The sequence below is a fragment of the Myotis lucifugus genome, unplaced genomic scaffold (genome assembly GCF_000147115.1).
Source record: "Myotis lucifugus unplaced genomic scaffold, Myoluc2.0 scaffold_10, whole genome shotgun sequence".
In the NCBI taxonomy this organism is placed as follows: Eukaryota; Metazoa; Chordata; class Mammalia; order Chiroptera; family Vespertilionidae; genus Myotis; species Myotis lucifugus.
Genome location: NW_005871058.1, coordinates 15,773,821 through 15,794,674, shown reverse-complemented (window position 1 = coordinate 15,794,674; position 20,854 = coordinate 15,773,821). Strand labels below are relative to the sequence as shown.

Below are 20,854 nucleotides of genomic sequence, written 5' to 3'. Positions count from 1 at the left end.
TATATAATTCCTATATTTTTAGTTTATCAAAGTATTTATTTTGAAAACATATTGGTGACAGGTTTTTCAAGATTATAGTATAATTTTCCCACTCCGACACAGAATAGAAAAATATGATCTGATTATATGTACTCACATCATATTTCTTACCTTGCTATCATTTGTGAAAACCATGAATCTTAATATCTACACACAAACAATTCTGGAGACTAGGAAATACCCAATTTTTTTTTGAAGGATAATTTTGGCTTCATTTTCTTCTATAATTGGAAGTGTAAGAGTAGGTATTTCCAAACTAAGAAACATTTAAGGAAATAAGTGCATGTCTATCTGAGACATTGAAGTTTGGGATTTATTGATTATAGTGTTTAAATTTTGATTTCTTCATTGCTTTGTGTTTTTAGTTTTTGATAAACGTTTATCTTGGAAATCTTATGGTCATCATTTTTCCTGTCCATGCATGCAAATAAGGTACGTAGATGTATATATTCATTACTACTAGCTAATCACAAAAATCTTCTAATTAAAATAAAACATAGAAAGTTCAACTTTAAGACATTACTGATTTTTTTCATAGTTTACCTATTTGAAACAATAAGCACAATTATTTATATATATTAATAGAATTGCCCACTTTCTAAATCAATGTTTGAAATCTCAAGGCTGGCTTATTTAATGTAATACAATCCATGCTGTTCCTTCCCATGCAATTAAGGATGCAAGTACAGTGGGGCCTTGACTTACGAGTTTAATTCATTCCGTGACGGAGCCCGTAACTCAAATTACTCGTCTGTCAAATCAAAAAGTGAACGAGTGAGACACGTGATGTTGGGCTGATGTTGTGGCGTTCACTGTGATGTTCGCTGCGCCAACTAGTGGTGGGGTATCTGAAGCTGGCTCGTAACCCGAATTTTAGCTTGCAACCCAAAGCAAAAAATCGGCCGAGAGACGGCTCGTATCTCGAAAAACTCGTTAGTTGGGACACTCGTAAGTCAAGGCCCCACTGTAATCTTTCTCTTAAGAAGTTTCCCGTACACTGGAATGTGTATAGAGGCCTGGGTTCAAATCCCTATTAATGATCTATACACAAGCCGTGTAGGCTTTTCATTTTAATAATGAAATGAGCATTAAAATACCTACTCTGCAGCATTGCTATGAGGAAGAACTGCAATAAAATAAAACCTAAGTTAAATAATATTTTAGAGAAACTATTTTATTATTGCAATGTACTATCAGGGACTTGTTATTATTATTATCATAATCATCACACTCAGCATTATCTTTCTGCTTAATCCCTTGCTAAACTAATAATAAGATTGAATTCATCAAACAAGATTTCCTATTCTTTTTCTTGGGTAATCACACATCAGATTTTTGAGCTTAAAAAAGGAAATCATGTAATATTCATTTTTTTAACTGAAAAAAGCCAGGAAATCATTGCAGGTTGTCAGATCATAGAAGCAGTGTGCATTGCAAATTCAGCAAAACATGTCACAAAAACTGACATCTTTTCTACATAAGTGCTTAACCATGCATTCATGGACACTCATGCCTGTATTCACTGGTGCATGTGAGAGCCATTAACAGTCTGTACAAACACTGGCCTGTAAATATTATCACATAAACATATTCATCTAGGTAGATTGTAGGATTGATTTCAGTCCCACTTGGAAGTTATATTGTTACTACAAACTTCAAAGGTGTAAGAGATTTCTTTTAGTTTAATTAAATCCCTTTGTATAATAGAGTTTTTTTGATGTTTCCCAAATGATGGAAATATACTTGCAAACACACAAACACACACACAGATAGTCCAGTCTTTCACTCTCCTTAATTAATTATTGAACTCAGGTTTAAAATAATTGCTGTGTAATAGATGAGTATATTTACCTCTGATTTTCTCTGAAGAATTAGATTTAGTTTATTTACGGCATCTGTAATTTGCTTGGTCTCCACACATCCCAGAACACTGCATATATTTTTAACTTCTTCGATAATACTTTCCACATTTTGCTGTAGGTGAAAAGAGTCGTATCTTATAGTTTATTGAAATTGAGAGGACACTGATTTATCTTTACACTACTTCTCTTTTCATGAAGAGGACATAGAATAAAATATTGTTGTTCCTATGCACAGAGAAGATTTTCAAGACTGGCTATCCTATGGCGTGAGCTACAATTTTCATTGAGCAAATGCTCAAAAGTAGGACTATTAAGATTGTATGTATCATCTCTAACTCTAGTTTAACATCTATATATATAAAAGGCTAAGCAACTGGCCGACTGGCCAGTAGGTATGATGTGCACTGACCACCAGGGGGCAGACGCTCAACACAGAAACTGATGAGTGACAGCAACTTTGCAGAGTGTCCTCTTGCACTCCGGGACCCCTCAGGGGATGTCAGAGAGCCGGTTTTGGCCAGATCCTCACAGGCCAGGCCGAGGAACCCCAACTGCCGGAGGGACCCTGCTCACTCCACAGACGCCCTTCAAGCCACGGCACTGCCCCAGGTGCAGCTGGCCGGGGAGGGACCGCGGGAGGTTGGCTCCAGGGCATGTCCAGCCTGTCTTGCCCAGTCCTGCCCTGCCGGCCACCTTCTAATTAATTTCCTTTCAATGTGCACAAGTCTGTGCACCAGGCCTCTAGTTATCTTAAAGTTGGAGAGAGGGAGAGGGGGAGATGGCAAGGAGGAAGAGAAGAAGAGGAAGGGAGGGAGAGACAGAGTATGTTTGGTTTATGCAAAATACTTTGAAAACAAGGCAACTGACAGCAGACCCATGAACAGTTTTGGAATGCATCTGTTTTGTAACCAGTGTACAGGAGGGCACAATTATTAAAAATCATATTCAGTGTTCAGAACAAACTTGGGACAAAGAAGTTTGGTGCTGGATTGTTTGATAATCATCTATATAATAAAAGCCTAAGTGACCATTATGGTGGAATGACCAGAATGACTGGTCGCTATGATGTGCACTGACCACCAGGGGACAGATGCTCAATGCAGGAGCTGTCCCCTAGTGGTCAGTGCGCTCCCACAGGGGCAGTGCTGCTCGGCCAGAAGCCAGGCTCATGTCAGGCAAGCGCAGCAGCAGTAGTGGGAGCCTCCCCCTGCCTTCGTGGCAGCACTAAGGAGCAGCAAGCCCAGTGTTAAGGAGCAGCGAGCAGGCGGGCGACAAGTAGCAAGGGTATCCGACTGCGAAAAGGATGTCCGACTGCTGGCCCGATCCCTTAGGCAGGGATCGGCCTAAGCCGGCAGTCGGACATCCCTGAGGGGTCCCGACTGCAAGAGGGCACAGGCCAGGCTGAGGGGCCCCCCTGCCTCCAGTGCACGAATTTTGTGCACCGGGCCTCTAGTTAGATTATATTATTCTTCAAACAATTGATGTTTCAAAAAATTACCAATGACAAATATAGTCTACAGTAGTGACAAACTCTGTAAAATCAAAATTGCTGGATGCACTAAAGACAGTTATACACAGATTTTTATGGTCACACTTCTAGGAACCTTTCATTAGTCTTTTTATTTCTCATTTTTCACATGTTCTTAAATTAACTTTCATTTTAAAAAAATCTGTTCCCTTTTGGTGTTATCCTTTTCTGTGTATTACCAGTAACTATGTTAAGAAATATTTTCTTCATTAATTCTGTGTTAATTCACCTTTCTCTCTACAGTATTTTTATGTACTCCGTCTATATCATTAATGATGGTGGCTTTTTAAAACATGTCAGCTTAGTCACCAGCATGACAGTAATTTCAATGGAGGATTAGGACAGTTTATTCAAAACAGGTGGGAAAATATTTTTCCTTTCTGTTTTCACGCAGATATATGGATTCCCAACTCCCCTAAAAGATTTTAACTCTGATAATTCTGGATCATTTCTTTATCAAAACATTATAAATACATGTACACAAAATGGATATTATATTAAGAAATACCATTTTGTTTATTTTGTGGAAAAACATTTTTTTACATGTTGCCAGTCTTCCTTATATATGACTTTATAAACACTGAAAATGAATGACAGAAAACTAGGTAGAATAGCTACTTAATACTGTGAAAGACACAATCAGAATTCCAAAAATGTTAACATACTCAAGAATGAGCTTAAGGTAAGAAGATGTGATTTAATTGGGATACATTTTGTTGTTCACAGATTAAGAAAATACAACCACTCAATTATAACATGGCAAAGAATAACTTATGAGTAATTCACATGAAAAAAGCCAGCTGTTTTATTTATGTGTGACCTCACTATGAACCAGCATCCTGGCACAGCTGCCAAAGGATCTACTTCATTATTAACTTAGCCTTGCTTTGTGGGGAGAGGAAGAGAAAAAAAAGCAGTGTGCCTCTGAGGAAGAGGTAGACATGGCTGAGGGATCCTTTGCTAATTAGAGAATAATAGAAACAAAAACCTTTTGCTCCTGGGAGGGGTAGGAGACTGTCTTGATTCCTGGATCCTATATGGATACCAATCAGAGATCAGGTACCACTGGAAGGAGGTGAGGAAAACTCTCTTATATAAGACTGCAAATAAAAGGCACATGTGTGTGGTGGGGAGGAGGCAGGGATTCTCATAAAGTTCCAATTTTGAGGCTTAAGAACGCAGTCTGCCTAGGGTTGTGGTTGATCATTACAACAAAAAACTTTTAACCTACTACAAAAAAAAAAAAATGAGTCTATTTTTAATAGCAATAAACAAGAACAAAGTACGCTGGAGGAGAGACAAACATATTGAGGTTTAGGTAAACAGGGACTGTTGAAAGCAAACTAATGTCACCCAAATAAATTTAATTTTAAATAAATAATAATAACATATTTATGTTAACAATCTAATATAATAATAGAGGAATATGCAAATTAGTCGGGGCGCCATAACATTATGACGATCTACAAGCAGCAGAGGGCAGCGGGCAGAGAGCTACAGGAGGGCGGGGCAGTAGGTGGAGAGCTACAGGAGGGCGGGGCAGCAGGCAGAGAACTACAGGAGGAGGGGGCAGTAGGTGGAGAGCTACAGGAGGGCGGGGCAGCAGGCAGAGAACTACAGGAGGAGGGGGCAGTAGGTGGAGAGCTACAGGAGGGCGGGGCAGTGGGTGGAGAACTACAAGAGGGCGGCAGGGCAACAAGCTACCAGTGGTGGAGACCTACCAGTGGCGGTGGGCGGGGTGGCCAGCTGAAGCAAGCAGCAGCGAGCTACTCGCACATGGATTCATGCGCAGGGCTACCAGTAACATAATAATAGAATACATAAATAGGTTGAGGTTCACTTCTCTTGTTGAATACTACTATACAGCAATGAAAATAAACAAATCAAAATCATATGGGACAAGGTGGATAAATCTCAAAAACTATATTGAGTGAAAAGATACATAGCTCAAAAAGTGTATACAGTTTGACTCCATTTAGGTAGACATTGAAAGGAAACTCAAACCTTATATTGCTAATGGATGTACACTTTGGTGGTGAAATGGTAATTAAAAGCTACAGAATACTTTTCACGAAAGGGCAACTCTTATGCAGAGAAAAAGAGATATGAAATGGCATGCAGGCAGATCCTATGACACTGGCAATATTTTGTTCCCAAACTTTTTTTTAAGATATGTTTTTATTGATTTCAGAGAGAGAGGAAGGGTAAGGAGAGAGAAATAGAAACATCAATGATGAGATAGAATCATTGATCAGTTGCCTCCAGCATACCCCTCATTGGGGATAGAACCCACAACCTAGGCATGTGCCCTGGCTGGAAATAAAACCATGACCTCCCGGTTCATAGGTCAATTTTCAACCACTGAGCCACACTGGCTGGCTGTTCCTAAACTTAATGTTTAATATAAGTGCCTGCTCTATTCTTCTTCTTTAGTTTGTATACATCTTATTATATGCCCTCTCTGTAGTACATAATTCACTGCACAAATTTCAAATCAAATGTCAGATCATGTTATTTCTTTGACAAAATCCTTCAATGCTCTCTTTCTCACTAGGAATACAAATTATGTTGGCTAGTAATTACCTTTCTTGTTGAAGATTTACTTTCAATTTTTCATTTTTGTTTTTCTTCAAGTCTGGAATGTTCAAACATAAGAGGTTGGACTTTCAGTAGTTTCAATCTGCCCTTTGTTTCTACTAAGATAGGTTCCAATTCTGCAACTGTGTTTTATGTTTCTTTTGACTTTACCTTTTGTAATGTTACAACTGGCCCTAGTTACCTATTTATTTTATCCTATTTTTAAATGATCTTTTTTTTGCTTCATTTTCACATTTTCTTATATTCTATGCAAATGCAAATGAGTTTTGCAACATTTTTCTTTTGAATCCTCTACAAAGGATACAGTCCTCTACAAAGTGTTAAAAGTAATAAGGGGCATGTAGGAGGCAGCAGATCCATGATTCTCTCTCATCGTTGATGTTTCTATCACTTTCTCTCTCTCTCCCTTTCGCTTCCTCTCTGAAATCAATAAAAATATATATTAAAAATTGTAACTCTAATAGCAATAAACTAACACTTGTACTTACCTTTCCTTGAATACTTTTTTAAAAATATATTTTATTGATTTTACAGAGAGGAAGGGAGAGGAATAGAGAGCTAGAAACATCGATGAAAGAAACATCGATCAGTTGCCTCCTGAACACCTTCTACTAGGGATGTGCCTACAACCAAGGTACATGCCCTTGACCGGAATCGAACCTGGGATCCTTCAGTCCACAGGCCGACGCTCTATCCACTGAGCCAAACCGGTTAGGGCTGAATACTTTTTATATTCCAGATACTATATTGTATTAAGCATATTACATCCATGGTTTCATTAACTTTATATCATCATATTATATTTTATTATATGAACTTTAGTGATGAATATAATATGAACTCTAGGAAGGCTAAATGAAAACTTCCAGAGTGGGCAGAGGGTTGGCACATACATCTATCTGACTTTGGAATCTCTGCTCCTAAATTCAGTCTTTTGCAGTCACTCTGTTTAAATTCTGTGTCAAACTGGAACTTTTGAATATCCAACAACAGATCTGCTTGTTACTATAAGAGTTTCCATTCTGAAAATGCTAACTATATAAGATCCTTATGCACCCCCTTTCTTTCTACTTCTATATGGAATTTTTAGCCTCTAGCTAGTGGCTGAATACAGTTGGATTTGGGCCCTGGGGAGGGAAAAGTGCGAGCTAAGTAATATTCTGCCTTCCTCACGACCATATATTCTTCTGGTTATTTATCTACTTGGTAAAATCTCTGAGTCACGGGAGACGGTAAGGGTTTTAGTTCCTTTTAGACCAGGTAGATGTTTGATGAAGCCAAGCCACATTTTGAAGCATGAATATATATTTCTGAATACAGATCCCTCTAGTTTACAATTAGTTCACAAGATACTAGATTCTAGTCAAAGTTTGTCATCAGTAATAGGAATTGCTGACTTTCTCTAAAAATCCTACTTGACATTTTAATAAAAAATGTTGGAGACCACATATTGGATTCTACTAGGAAGAAGCAACGTTGCATCAGAGGCTGATTCTTTCACCCAGATTGAAGTCTGGTTTTACACTGGTTTGCTCTGTATAAATACCTGTTTATGTATGTTATTTATGTGGCTCTACTGTCTCTCCAAATAAAACCTCAGCAATTTCAGAGCATGTTCTGACCTCCGTTTCTCTTCATCTTAGTGACTAAATAGTTTAGTAGTTTGCATTAAACAATATGTTAGGGAAAAGTTCTTTCAAAATGCCCAATCTGAAATAAGCCAAGTTCAAAATACATTAATTAACTGCATAGCTGGTTTGGCTCAGTGGATAGAGTGTCAGCCCGCAGACTGAAGGGTCCTGGGTTTGATTCTGGTCAAGAGTACATACTCATCTGCAGGCTCGATGCATGCAGAAGTAACCAATGTGTCTCTCTCACATCATGTTTCTCTCTCTCTCTGTCTTTCCCCCTCCCTTCCAATCTCAATAAAAATCAATTGAAAAGTATCCTCAGATGAGGATTAACAACAACAAAAAAAAAAACCCACTAAAAAATGTTAAGTAACCATTGCTAAAGAAAGAAAATATTTGGAAACTTAAAATATCTACATATTGATATTAAGTAATAAATAGCTTGTATATTTTTTAATTTTTCAAATTATGTGTAATAAGCTAAGTTTGGGAAATATAAAAACACGTTCTTTTTCAACTCAATACTGTTTTTGACATTGATGAAATGCTACTTAATTCACTTGTCAAATAAATGGAAAGTGCAAAATTGTGAATTGATAATATCACAGTCTATCCTCACTTCTCAGATATTTACTATTGATTCTGCTTTAGAATTTCATTAAAAAGCTCATTGTTTCACATAGAGTTCATCTGGAAAATCTCAGACACTGTGGCCTACTTATAAAATAATTCAGATGTGGATGATGATAACTATTTGCCAGTAGTAATGTAAAGACACCACTTCTTTGATGTTTTGCCAAGTTTTAAGTCATATTTTAAAAATTTACAATGTTCAATGGTTTCTTTCAAAGTGGAAATATATTGGGTTCTTCATATATGAGTAATATGATCAAACTTCTGTATTTGGAAAATAAGAACTGTTAATAGATTCTTAACAATTCATGTATGTATGGGTTTGTGTGAGTGTATGTAAAAAGATGTCTATGATGCATGAATAGCACAGAGACATTTGACATTTTGATCATTAAAATTCATCTGTAAGTAGTTTATCATAACCTCAAAGGTCTATCAACATATAGTCAAGACACATAAATGATCTGGGAATAAACTCATAATCTGTTCTGGGTACATGGTAAATTTCAAATTCTACACTATCACAAAGGTGAAGAATGACTATATCAAAGGTGAAGAAGAAAGCTGAAAGAAGTACTAATTATGACACATTTATGAGACTTAAAACAATCTAATTTTGAATTATTTTCATATTCCACATTTTAAATTTCCAGATTCAGGCCAGGCTCAAGAAAGAAAAATGGAATTAGAGTGAGGGGATTATTCTTGGGGAAGGAATATCAGCTATGTATTTCTCATCACCATATCTTTAAATACCTATGTGAAATTCACACATGAATTTGGTATCTATATCAAGAAATATAATTTATTATTTTTATAAACCTTTACTGTCCATTAATATAAGAAGTAGTTACTTCTTATATATCAGGAGTCCAATTATTTAATGAAAAAAAGTAGCCCTCACTTGTTTTAAAAACATCCTCCTTTACAATTTTCTGTAATGATAGAATGTTTTACCTGTGGAAGGTTAACCTTCCTTAGAAGAACAAGCTATAAGAAATGATCTGCCTAATGGTGATTACAAGTTGGCCCAGTTCATGACCAAATCTCAGTAGTCTTGTACTGAATCCATCAATTTCCCATGCCAGGCTAAATTTTCTCCTCACTATTTTAGTGAATTGATCTCCTCATGCAGTCAGTTAACAGCCAGGAATCTGGAGGTATTTTAGACAACCTGTTATTTTGTTACTCATAGTCTTTCATGTAAATTACACATTTTCACCTGTTATGAATCTGTTCCCTCCTATCCATCCTTATAGTGGAGCTTTTGTCAATGCCCTCATCATCTGGTCTAATTAAATGCCCCTCTAATCACTCATCTATCATTCTACTGCTCTGCATATTGCCTCCATGCCATCACCTGATAAATTAGAAAATATTTATCTTGTCAAAAATGTCCTTAAGATCCTATATAATTTGGCCCCTATTTGCCCCTTTCATCTGGTCTCTTTCCAGGCTATCACCTTGAAACCTAATTGTAGCTATTGCTAGTTTCATACAGTTTCCTAATCACACCAGGCTGTTTCCTAACTGCTTTTGTTTATGTTCTTCTTTGCTGAAAGTTATGCCTACTTCCTACCTTCCTTCTTTGACTCGTTTTTCAACATTTAAATCAAATAAGTAAAATTGATAAACCCCTTTCATGTGTCCTGTATACACATAGGTCTTTCATGGGACCAATGATATTTCATTGCACACATCTATTTACTTGTCTGTTTTGTCATGATAGAATGGAAGCCATTCAAGTGTAGATACTCCATTTTATTCATCTTCATATCTTAAGAAACTTTCAAAGTTTTAGAAAAAGGGTAGATGCTTAATAAATGCTTATTGAATTGATAGATAAATTAACAAAAGTTAATACCTGGGTTTTCAATAGGTATTTCAGGTGGGAGTCATATTTTTTTATTATTGTGGAGAGGCATTGTCTGGAAAGAAAAAAAAACTTTGCTTAAAATTGGGTGGGAAAATATATTAACTTTAGCACATTTATCATGAGTTCTCTTGATTCTATAGCAAACTAGCTTTTAAAAGGATAACTGCAGATCACTCTGTAGCCCATACCAAGTGACCCCAGGATGCAGGCAATGGCTGACCTTGGCCTGCACCACAGCTCCACTCAGGAGGCCCCAAAACCAATATAGCTGGTGGCCAGCTTCTGACCATACCTGAGTACTACCCAACTACCTCAATGAATGACACACCCATAGGGCAGACTGGGCAGGTCCCAGAGCACTGTTAAAGTGAATCCTGCTCTGTAGGGTCAACCCCTGCACAACAGCTCCTTCACTGTAGTCAAGGCCAGTCCTCACAACCAATCGGCTTGTGGGTCAGTCCCTTCCATTGACACGTCAACAGCAATCAAGACTCAACTCCAACAGAAGGGACACACCTGGAGAACTCAGCCCAGGTGACCACAGAGACTGTGCCATGGGCTTCACGGGACACCTGTCGGAAGTCCTCTATAATCCTACTCATTCTATATAATCATATGGTGTTAGGCTGGATATTTTGGCAGAAAAAGGAGAGGCACCCATGGAAAGACAGAATAGTTTAATAAAAGAATATGGCCTTTGCAAATTTCAGACAGCATTGATTTCAGTCCTGCCACTAACGAACTAAGTGATTTTAGACCAGTTAAGTTATTTAACTTCAAATTCCAGAACTGCAGAATCACATGAGAGAATGTATGCAAAATGGATAAGAATGCCATGAAGTGATAGTTACTAAAATCAATTTTAACTCATCTTATTTTTACAGCAGGCTTTTCTTTAGAGATTTAAGACCTATACCTCCCACACTCCATTATCTGCTCATTCAACTTAGAAAAACATTCATTCCAGATAAACTCATGCTGTACCACTGGCATCTTCTCCAAAGTTAGCTTCTGAGTTAGGTCTAATTTTTCAAATAATGCATGCATACATTAAGATATTGGAATCAATTAAGATATGTTCACTTGTTATCACTTGAGTTTTCCAACTTGAATCCATATTCCTTTGTGACATACTACGTATTTTCAGAGATTTCCAGAAAGGGATTTAAAGCAGGAGATGGTGACTTTCAAAGTATGGTAATGCCATTATACAGAGATTTGTGACACGTGCAAATTCAAATTCACAAGATGAATGTGAAAAAAAATCATTGAAAATGTAATAAGTGGTAGCAGAGATATTTTAAAATGAATGTTAGATTGTTCTGGAAGGTGTTAGCAGCTCTTCAAATGTATCTGAATAGCTGTGAGGAATAGCTAATTATTAACAGAATTTGCCAAAAGGGGGTATCTATTAAAAGTACAATAGCTTCTGAGGTACTAGTGAAAGAATGGTTTTTACAATGCCCTGAGAAACATTGTGATTTGGCACTTGAGGACTCAGTCAGAAGGTAGTCTTGGAACAGCAATAAAATGTCTTACCTGGATATTTTCCAAATGTGCATAAATTCAAGAAGTTGGTTCAGAAAAAATGGACTGTGGTCATCTTCATGCTGTAGACAGCAGAATATATTAATATTTATAGAGTGAATAGGAATGAGTACCAGATAAAAATAGCCCTGTAACTTCCTGCTGTCATTTAATTCACCTCTTTGATAACCCTCATTCATCATCTTAATACTTTGTTTTAAAGACCTTACAAGACTGTCTTTAACTGTATAAGCATTCTTTAAAAAGTAAAACAGAGAGCCTGCTTTAGTTGGAGAGAAACCCCAAGGACAATTGAAGGACATCCCAATATCCCCAAGGCCAAGCATTAATCTATCCTGCATGGAAGGCAGCTTTTAGACACCTCGAACACACGTGTGCATTTTCTTTGCATTTAGGCCACAGATGCCATGGAGGTGTAAGACCCAACGGCTTGCCAGATTGGCCACAGACACAGAATGAACACCTCCATTTTCAGCTTTACCACATCTTGCTCCCAAACAGTAGTTGAGAACATTGCCTTTCATGAACATTTAATTGTGCTAATGATTTAAAACTGCCGATAGCTATAAGTCCCAGGAGTTATCAGGTGGCATTATGATCATTGCCCTGAGATGAGCAGGAACTATTCATGTAAAATATCAGTCCTATGATCCATGTGCCTGTGCTCCCACGTTCACACCAGAACTCCTTGAGCGCTTCTCTACAAGGGTGTTCATGAAAACCCTACGCAAGTCTGCAGAGAATGCAATATATGCCATCACAATTACACTATTTCACCACACGGTGGCGTTAAGTTTGGGAGCTGAGTGAGTTCCCTAATGTTGGGGTGCTTGTAGTCTTGTATGTCAATACACACACAATCTATTTTAAAAACTGCCAATTGGAGCTTCTGACAGAAGGAAAACCTTTATATGGCTTAAGGTTAAAGGTAAATTAATTTTTATATGGGGTTGTTTTGGGAGGAAGAAGGAAGCTAAGTTACATGGATAGAATCAGTTCATCACTATAATAAATATGTTGAGTTCATGCTATTAAAAAACACTTTGTAAAAATGCTAAGGAAATTGAAAACATGAGATTTACTTTCTAGGAATTTACATCTAGAGTCAGTGGGATGAGTACATTTGAAAGTGTGATAATGTTAAAGACATTTTTTTTCTGCAATAGCAAAATCTAAACTTTAGATATGGAAGGGACAGTAATAGGGGAGGCAAAATAAAAAGTTAAAACTGGAGCCAAGAAAGAGAGAGTGAGATATGAACTGTAATATTTGGCACTTGAATTCTTTCAGAAGTTAAAATCAAAACAAGCATATAAGTAACATGATTTATTTGTATCTTTCTGTATAGCATACTATTTATTTTATAACGACTTAACTTGGCTTCCAGAGATGATTTTGTGTGTGTGTGTGTGTGTGTGTGTGTGTGTGTGTGTAGGGTGACCTTTGTAATACTGTAATTTACAAGAGAAACTTTTTATTTAAACCATCTCACAAAGTTGGAGGAAAATTTAAGCAGTTGTCCATGGAATATATGATGTACTTTACTCCAAAACTGAAGGCCATACCTTCATCTTAAGGGAAAAGCTAAATCACTTTTTTAACACAAAAATCTTTTGCTGTAAATGCTCTGTGAATATTTCCTTGAGCTAGAAAGAGATCTTGAATTTATGATTAATATCTACTATGCTGGTAATACTTTTGATCAAATTTAAGAGAGATAGAGGGAGAACAAATTTTTTTAGAAAAGTCTCAATCATTCACATTACATCAAGATGAGGATTTTGACATTTGAAAATCTAGAATGATTTCTAAAGACTGTCAACCTGTTTTATGAATACTCTAGTGGAAGAAGAATTAAATTCCCTAATTTATTATAACACAAGCAAGTTTAAAATAAGAAAGGAATCTGAGATTAACCGAGCTTTGTAATGCCTTTTATTTTTTTAATATATTTTATTGATTTTTTACAGAGAGGAAAGGAGAAGGATAGAGAGTTAGAAACATTGATGAGAGAGAAACATTGATCAGCTGCCTCCTGCACACCCCCTACTGGGTATGTGCCCACAACCAAGGTACATGCCCTTAATCAGAGAATCGAACCTGGGACCCTTCAGTCCACAGGCCGACGCTCTATCCACTGAACCAAAGTGGTTAGGGCTGTAATGCCTTTTAGAATTCTAAACTATCTACTGAAAGGGAATGATATCATTATATTTAATAGAATAATAATACTGATTATATTCTTAATATAATATAAAATATTATCAAGTCAAGTTTATCTTGTTTTACTAGAAAGAAAATATAATTGTTTATAATTTTTTCTCACATCTAAACTTATGAAAATCACAAAAATGTTGACAGAACTTTAAAAATAGAATAATGAAAGGAGAACATTCATTATCTCCTTATCATATAGATTTTAATAGAAAAAGATTGAAATAACAGATAGCCCAACACCCTAATTTTATGACATCAACAACTAGTATTTATATTGTCCTGACTTAGTGCAGAAACTTATTTAAGCTTTTCATTTATGTTTCCTAATTGAGTTCCTGTAGTAACCATATTAGGTAAGTACTATTATTATCCACACTTTTAAATGAGAAAATTCAGGTGAAGAGAACGTAATGATCTGTCCAAGAGCAGAGATTTTAATTTGACAATATGAATCCAGAATCTCTGCTTTTAAACAAGATGCCAAGTTAATAAATTTAAAACTCCTTATATCTTATAAAAGCTAAACCTATATGCTCTAGAATGTATAAATAAAAATAATTATCAGCACTACTCCTTCATTTTCATTGCATAAAGGGTTCCTACTCCAGACTCTAAAAGCATAGATAGCTTTTCTTTCAAAGCACATAGTTCTATAAGAATGTTTATATATATTTCTTTATTGTCTTGTCTTCTTTACTAGAATGTTAACTCAACATTCTAGAATGAGTACTGAAATGTAGATGCTCAATTAATATTTGTTCAATGAACAAATGAGTAACAGTCTTTGCATATATGTGTTCTAAGACATAATTCCAAATTTTAAGGTTCACTAAACTGTTTCTTCACTATATAAGATCTTTAAAGGCAAATACCGTATACATAGCATGTAAAAAACATTCAATAAATATTTATTGAATTAACAAATTGTTAGGTTTATACATATAGTATACTTAGCATAGTACCTGGAAGTAAACCCTTATAGATTTTAATAAAATGTAATGTCTTCTCTCTTGGAATGTGATGTTAAAAATATCCTGGAAGAGCCAGAATTTGGGGAGATGGAAACATGGAATGCCTTTTTCCATAGTCTATGTGGAGGCTGCCATTGCTCTTAATTGAGAGTCAAAGCCAGTTGAATGCCCTGAATACTGAGCCCTCTTGTTGATTTTGATCACTACTCTCCTCATTAGTACAGGGCCCACTCCACAGCAGTTACACAGTACATATGAGTGAATGGTGAATAGACAGATACCTGTGCCATCAAGCATGTTACCAATTTTTAAATAACAGTGTCACTGCTATGAAAAGTTGTGGATGACAAAAAGCATGTATACTCTTTACCTATAAGTTGTTGAATTAGTTAAGTAAGAGTTGGTGATATTCATTGTGGGAAGTAATGATTCATAAGTTGAAGCTTGAGGCATAAAAAAAAAGAACCATGTAACTTAATTCCTGCTGTGGTCCAAATGATAGCTTGAAGAGCAGACATTTCTTGACAACTATAATTTAAATCCGGAAATGACTATACGCTTGTCTCTGGATATGATAACAATGCTGATGACAATAACTCAAAGATGCTATATTGACTGTCATTAAGATATAGTGAGCTCTATGACCAGACCAGCTCTGCTGTAAGACATTGAGCCATTCAATAATCTTTTAAAGTACTTCTATTTATACAAAAAGGAAAATAATAGTAACTATTACTTTTTTTTCTCTTTAGTATTGTGAATTAATACATGTAAAACACTTAATATAATTATCACTGAACACCTATTATTCTCAAGACATTGGGGCATGTATATAGAGCTGTGGAAAACAAAATAAAACATAGAAAATATATAAAGCTAGAATTCTGTCCCATTGTTCTGAAACTCACATCTAAAACTCGAGTATGTTAAGTTGCTAGCATAAGGTATGGGCTATGAAGACTCATTGACTGGACTCAAATTCATGCTCTTTTGCTCACCAGCTCCATGAATATGATCTGGGGAAAATCACCAAGCTCCCTGCGACTGATTCCTTATTTTAATAGTATTTATCATGTAGAATTATCGTAAACACTCAATGTAATAGAAATGTTCAAGTCCCAGACAGAAAATATATGGAGTTATAGAGATTTAAGAATAAACCTCAATTTACATATAACTGAAATGTTACTGATCTGTGAACTTATACGAATGAGATACCTTTTTTTTTTTTAGCAACATGCAACTTCTAAACAAGAGTGGAAGTTAAAATCATAGATTTTCTGTCTTCATGTTGAAATGAAACATGATGATTTCAGCTTTTTTGTCAACATTGAGGACAATGTGAAGACTTTTAGGCTTATTAATATTGAGGATATTAGCTGTACTTTATAAAGTTCCTTTGTGGAGATTTCAGATGCATAGCCCTGAAGCTGTCAACACTGGCTGAGTTAGGTAACCAGTTCCAAAAGATATTTCTAAACGACTCTCTTTTGGCCTCATTATGTTATATTCCACATAGATACATTGCAACCTAATGTACCATCTGACACTTTTTATGATGAAACACCTCCAACTAGGAAAAAAAAAGCTATGCACTCAAAATCTGTTATCTGATGTAAATGACAGGGTGCTGGGATTTTTGCTTAAAGTAGGTAATTGGAATATTCTACAGATAAAAACTGCCAACATATCAAAGTTCATTGCATACTGTGCAATTTGGATTTGAGGTAACTGAAGACATCACACAGGGAATAAAATTCATATCTAACAGCATGAAACTGTGTCATTAAAGCACAGTAATTCCTTTCTAGGTAGTTTTATTATTAATATTCATAATTGTTAATATTATGAATATTAATCTGCCATGATTTAAACTGTGCTGACTCAGATGTAAACAATTTTCAGATAGAAAGAGTTGTTTTTTCTTCTCTTCCTTTAATGATTTCCTTTTCACATTTTCTACGACATTCACTTTCTAGTGGATTCATTGATGCTTTGGATACAATAACCTTAACAAGTTTCTCATAAATTTTTCCAATAGGTCTATTATTTTCCTGAGGTTGCAATAAAGTGTTCATGTAATTGCTTCACTTCAAATTGTCAACAAGCTTATAGATAAATAACTAATTGTGTTCTAATAAATATACTCAAATGAACATATATTCATTATGTTATATAATTAGAAATTGGTAACAATCCATAAAGATGGGAATCTTGTCCTTAAATGATCAGTTTGCAAATTAAAACTAATATTCAGAAGGTCTTACCTTTCTAGATAACTTTCCGGGAGCTTCTCTATTGTTCTGCAGATTAAGTTGAATAACAGATTTATCTTTCTGAAATATCTTATGGCTTCCCAAAGAGCGATCACTGAAGAACAAAAAATGAGCAGTCATTTCCTCCCGTAATATCCCCAAGTGTTTGTTTCATTCTCTGATTTCATTTCTTTATAATTTTGGAACTTAGTCTGGTAAAGGTTTTATATATATCCCTAGTGTTATATATGTTTGATATTTATTTTTAAATGACAAGATGTTATAATTATCTCCAAATGCATTATGCTAGAAAATGACTAGATGCTTTAAGAGTGGACATATAAATTATAATACAGAATATTTTACAAATTCAAAGTTGGTTTTGCCCAGCCATCTCAACACTGAGGACAGCATGCTTCCAGGGGGTCCAATGGATACCACAAAGTGTATATGAGGACTACTGAAGCAAAGAAGCAGAGAGGTGAGGTGAAAATGTCATGGGCTTTAGATTCAGCTCCATAACCTTATGAAGGTCAATTAAACTAGCTCAAACTCAATGTTTTCTTTTTTAGAGTTAGGATATTAATGTCTACATCAAAGGATTGACAAGCAGATTAAACAAAACAATATTCCCTTCCTTCCTCCCTCCCTCCCTCCCTCCTTTCTCTCTCTCTCTCTTTCTTTTTCTTTTCTTTCTTTCTTTCTTTTCTTCCTTTCTTTCTTTCTTTCTTTCTTTCTTTCTTTCTTTCTTTCTTTCTTTCTTTCTTTCTTTCTTTCTTTCTTTCTTTCTTTCTTCTTTTTGATGCTTGCTTGATTTCCCCTCTGTGTGTAAATATTTATTGCTTATAATGTAAATCTGATTTCTTTTCAGTGAAGGGCTTTTACTATATGATCTCTTCTACAGCTTTGAATTTCTATATCTCTAGTGACTTTGAGTCATTAAAAAGGGTAAATTGTGCTAATGTACTTTGCTTAAGAATCCTGGTTAAATATAGGAAGGATTTCAGGAGAAACAAATATAATATTAAAAATCTGGGGCACTTAAGGTGATATATTCATTTATTTTGAAAATTTACTAAATATTTGGGACCACCTATTTCCAACAATGTCAGACAAATAAAACATTATTATGTTTATATGTATTAAATTCTCTGTAAATGTTTTTATTTTTACAATGACTACATTTTTAAGAAAACCCAACAACTTATCCACTTAGCCAAATGGTGAAAGTATACATAACATGTTCCATGCCCCATTACCATTTTTCCTATTAGTCTAAACTGGATTTCTGTCCAAGTCTATCCATCGTGCTCCTATCTTGTTCCTTGAGTTATTTCTACTGCTAGTCTAAACATATGGCAAGGCCTGTGTATTCCCTGAGTTCCTGGAATCGTTCACTCATGGATTTCTCCTCGCAGAAGTTCTGCCCCAATGGTCATTTTCATATTCTATCACATATAATCAACCTCCTCTCCTTTTACCTCCCCCGCCCCCGCACCTTAACTCCTCCTTACTCCCTTAGATTTCTGTTCCAATTCTGAGTAGCAATTAATACTATCAACCTAACTTGCTCTCTCAAAGCTTCTTTTCCCCAGTGTGTTGAAGGTTGGCCCTGACCCTAGTCCAATGAATTCAACTTTAGATACGGCTACTGATTTCTCAAACTGACTTTCTTTTACCCACCAGGTAAAACAGATGTCCAGTAAATATGAATTTCAAATAATAATGAATGATTTTTTTAGTATTATTGTCTCATGTAATATTTGATGTGTACTTATATTAAGAATTAAAAAATAGTTTTTTTGAAATTAAAATTAACTAACCATCCTGTATTATTATTTCCCAAATCTTCCAATTCTACCCCTTTCTAAAAGGAAAGTAGTTCTTTCCTTATCTTTGCCTGTGTGTGTGTGTGTGTGTGTTGGGGGGTGGGGGGGTTAGGGACTGGTAATTATCAGATAGATATTTGGTAATTATTAAATTTTAGAAGGATTTTACCTTTGTAATTTTTCTCATTTAAATTGTACTAAACTAGACAAAACAAAACAAATAAGACAAATTTTCTTTCTCTTTTTATTTATTTTTTAAAAAAATATATTTTATTGATTTTTTACAGAGAGGAAGGGAGAGGGATAGAGAGTTAGAAACATCAATAACAGAGTAACATCAATCAGTTGCCTACTGCACACTCCCTACTGGGGATGTGCCCGCAACCAAGGTACATGCCCATGACCGGAATCGAACCTGGGACCCTTGAGTCCGCAGGCTGACGCTCTATCCACTGAGCCAAACCGGTTAGGGCTCTCTTTTTTTATTTTGTAGGCTAAGCAAACATATATATATATATATATATATATATATATATATATATATATATATTTCTGTTAAAAATGAGATTGTTTTGTTTCAATTTAGCTAAATTTCTCTTAAGTCATTTTCTGAGACTTTGCCTCTTAATCAGAAAATTTAAGCTATTCGACTCATAACAATTCCTTCTCCTATGTTAATGTAGATTTATATTAACAATATATATTTTAATTATTTTCCTTCATTTATTGGAATTTAGTCTTCTTGGAGACTCTCTACCTTTAGAAGATTGGGAGACAAATATATATTTAATCTTCCAGGGCTTACCTAATTTTTAAAATGTGGCATATCTTAATAGTTTTATTCCAACACCAGTTTAATAATTATTTATAGCATATTCTCAAATAAAGCTTAGACTTGTTCTATTCAGTTCTCTACAATTACCCTACAATTTCCCAAGTAGAGATCATTTAAATTTTAGTTTCAGATTCTTTTATTACTTAACTGAAAAAAAATCAAGAAAAGTAGTAAATTGGTTGATCAAAAAGTTAGAGATAGAAATGATAAAAACAACATATATCTGAAAACATTTTATCTTTAAACAAAATACCGACACAGCCTCTCAATAGCCAAAGTTTCGATATTAGAATAAAGAAGGCCTTTGATATAGGCTGAAGGGTCTGTTGATTAAAATTTTGTGTCTTATTTCTGGCAATTATCTCTTAATTTCCAGTTTTAATGAATCTATTTATTTTTAAATTTTATTTTTTTCAATTATAGTTGATATACAATATCATATTAGTTTCTCGCATACAACACAGCGATTAGACAACTCTACCACACCTTATGAAGTGATCCCAGCAGTAAGTATAGTACTCATCTGGCACCATACATAGTTGCATACTATTATTGACTATATTTAACATGCCACACTTTACAACCCTGTGACTTTTTTCATAACTGGCAATTTGTATTTATCTCTTTCACCTTTTTCACCCATCCCCCAACCCCTCAAAGAGTTCAGCTTCTTTAATAACGAGAATATGCTTGGGCTGAAGGAACAACATGAATGGAGAACTGGTTTAGATTTTTATAATTTTTCTTCTAATCTTTTCAAATGATATTTTGTTGTTTTTTGTTAATCCTCCCCTGAGGATATTTTTCCATTTATGTTTAGAGAGAGTGGAAGGAAGTGGGAGGATATTTTTCCATTGATTTTTAGAGAGAGGGAAACATCAATGTGAGAGAGACATTAATTGGTTGCCTCCCCTACGCACCCTGATTGGGGCTGAGAATCAAGCATGCAACCAAGGTACATGCCCTTGACCAGAATCAAACTCAGGACCCTTCAGTCCGTGGGCTGATGCTTTATCCACTGAGCCAAACTGG

General features: G+C 35.3%; 1 protein-coding gene across 1 annotated transcript in view; it reads right to left on the bottom strand.

Annotated features, from left to right (window-relative positions):
- The window catches only part of PIK3C2G (phosphatidylinositol-4-phosphate 3-kinase catalytic subunit type 2 gamma), a 268,815-nt gene that overhangs the window by 202,232 nt on the left and 45,729 nt on the right, over nt 1-20,854 (bottom strand). Inside the window, exons 6-9 of the mRNA XM_014451731.2 lie at nt 17,171-17,273; nt 11,707-11,777; nt 10,156-10,219; nt 1,891-2,013 (exon numbers count right to left, since the gene is read on the bottom strand). Coding sequence (XP_014307217.1) covers nt 1,891-2,013; nt 10,156-10,219; nt 11,707-11,777; nt 17,171-17,273 — 361 coding nt within the window. The remainder of the gene's footprint in view (nt 1-1,890; nt 2,014-10,155; nt 10,220-11,706; nt 11,778-17,170; nt 17,274-20,854) is intronic.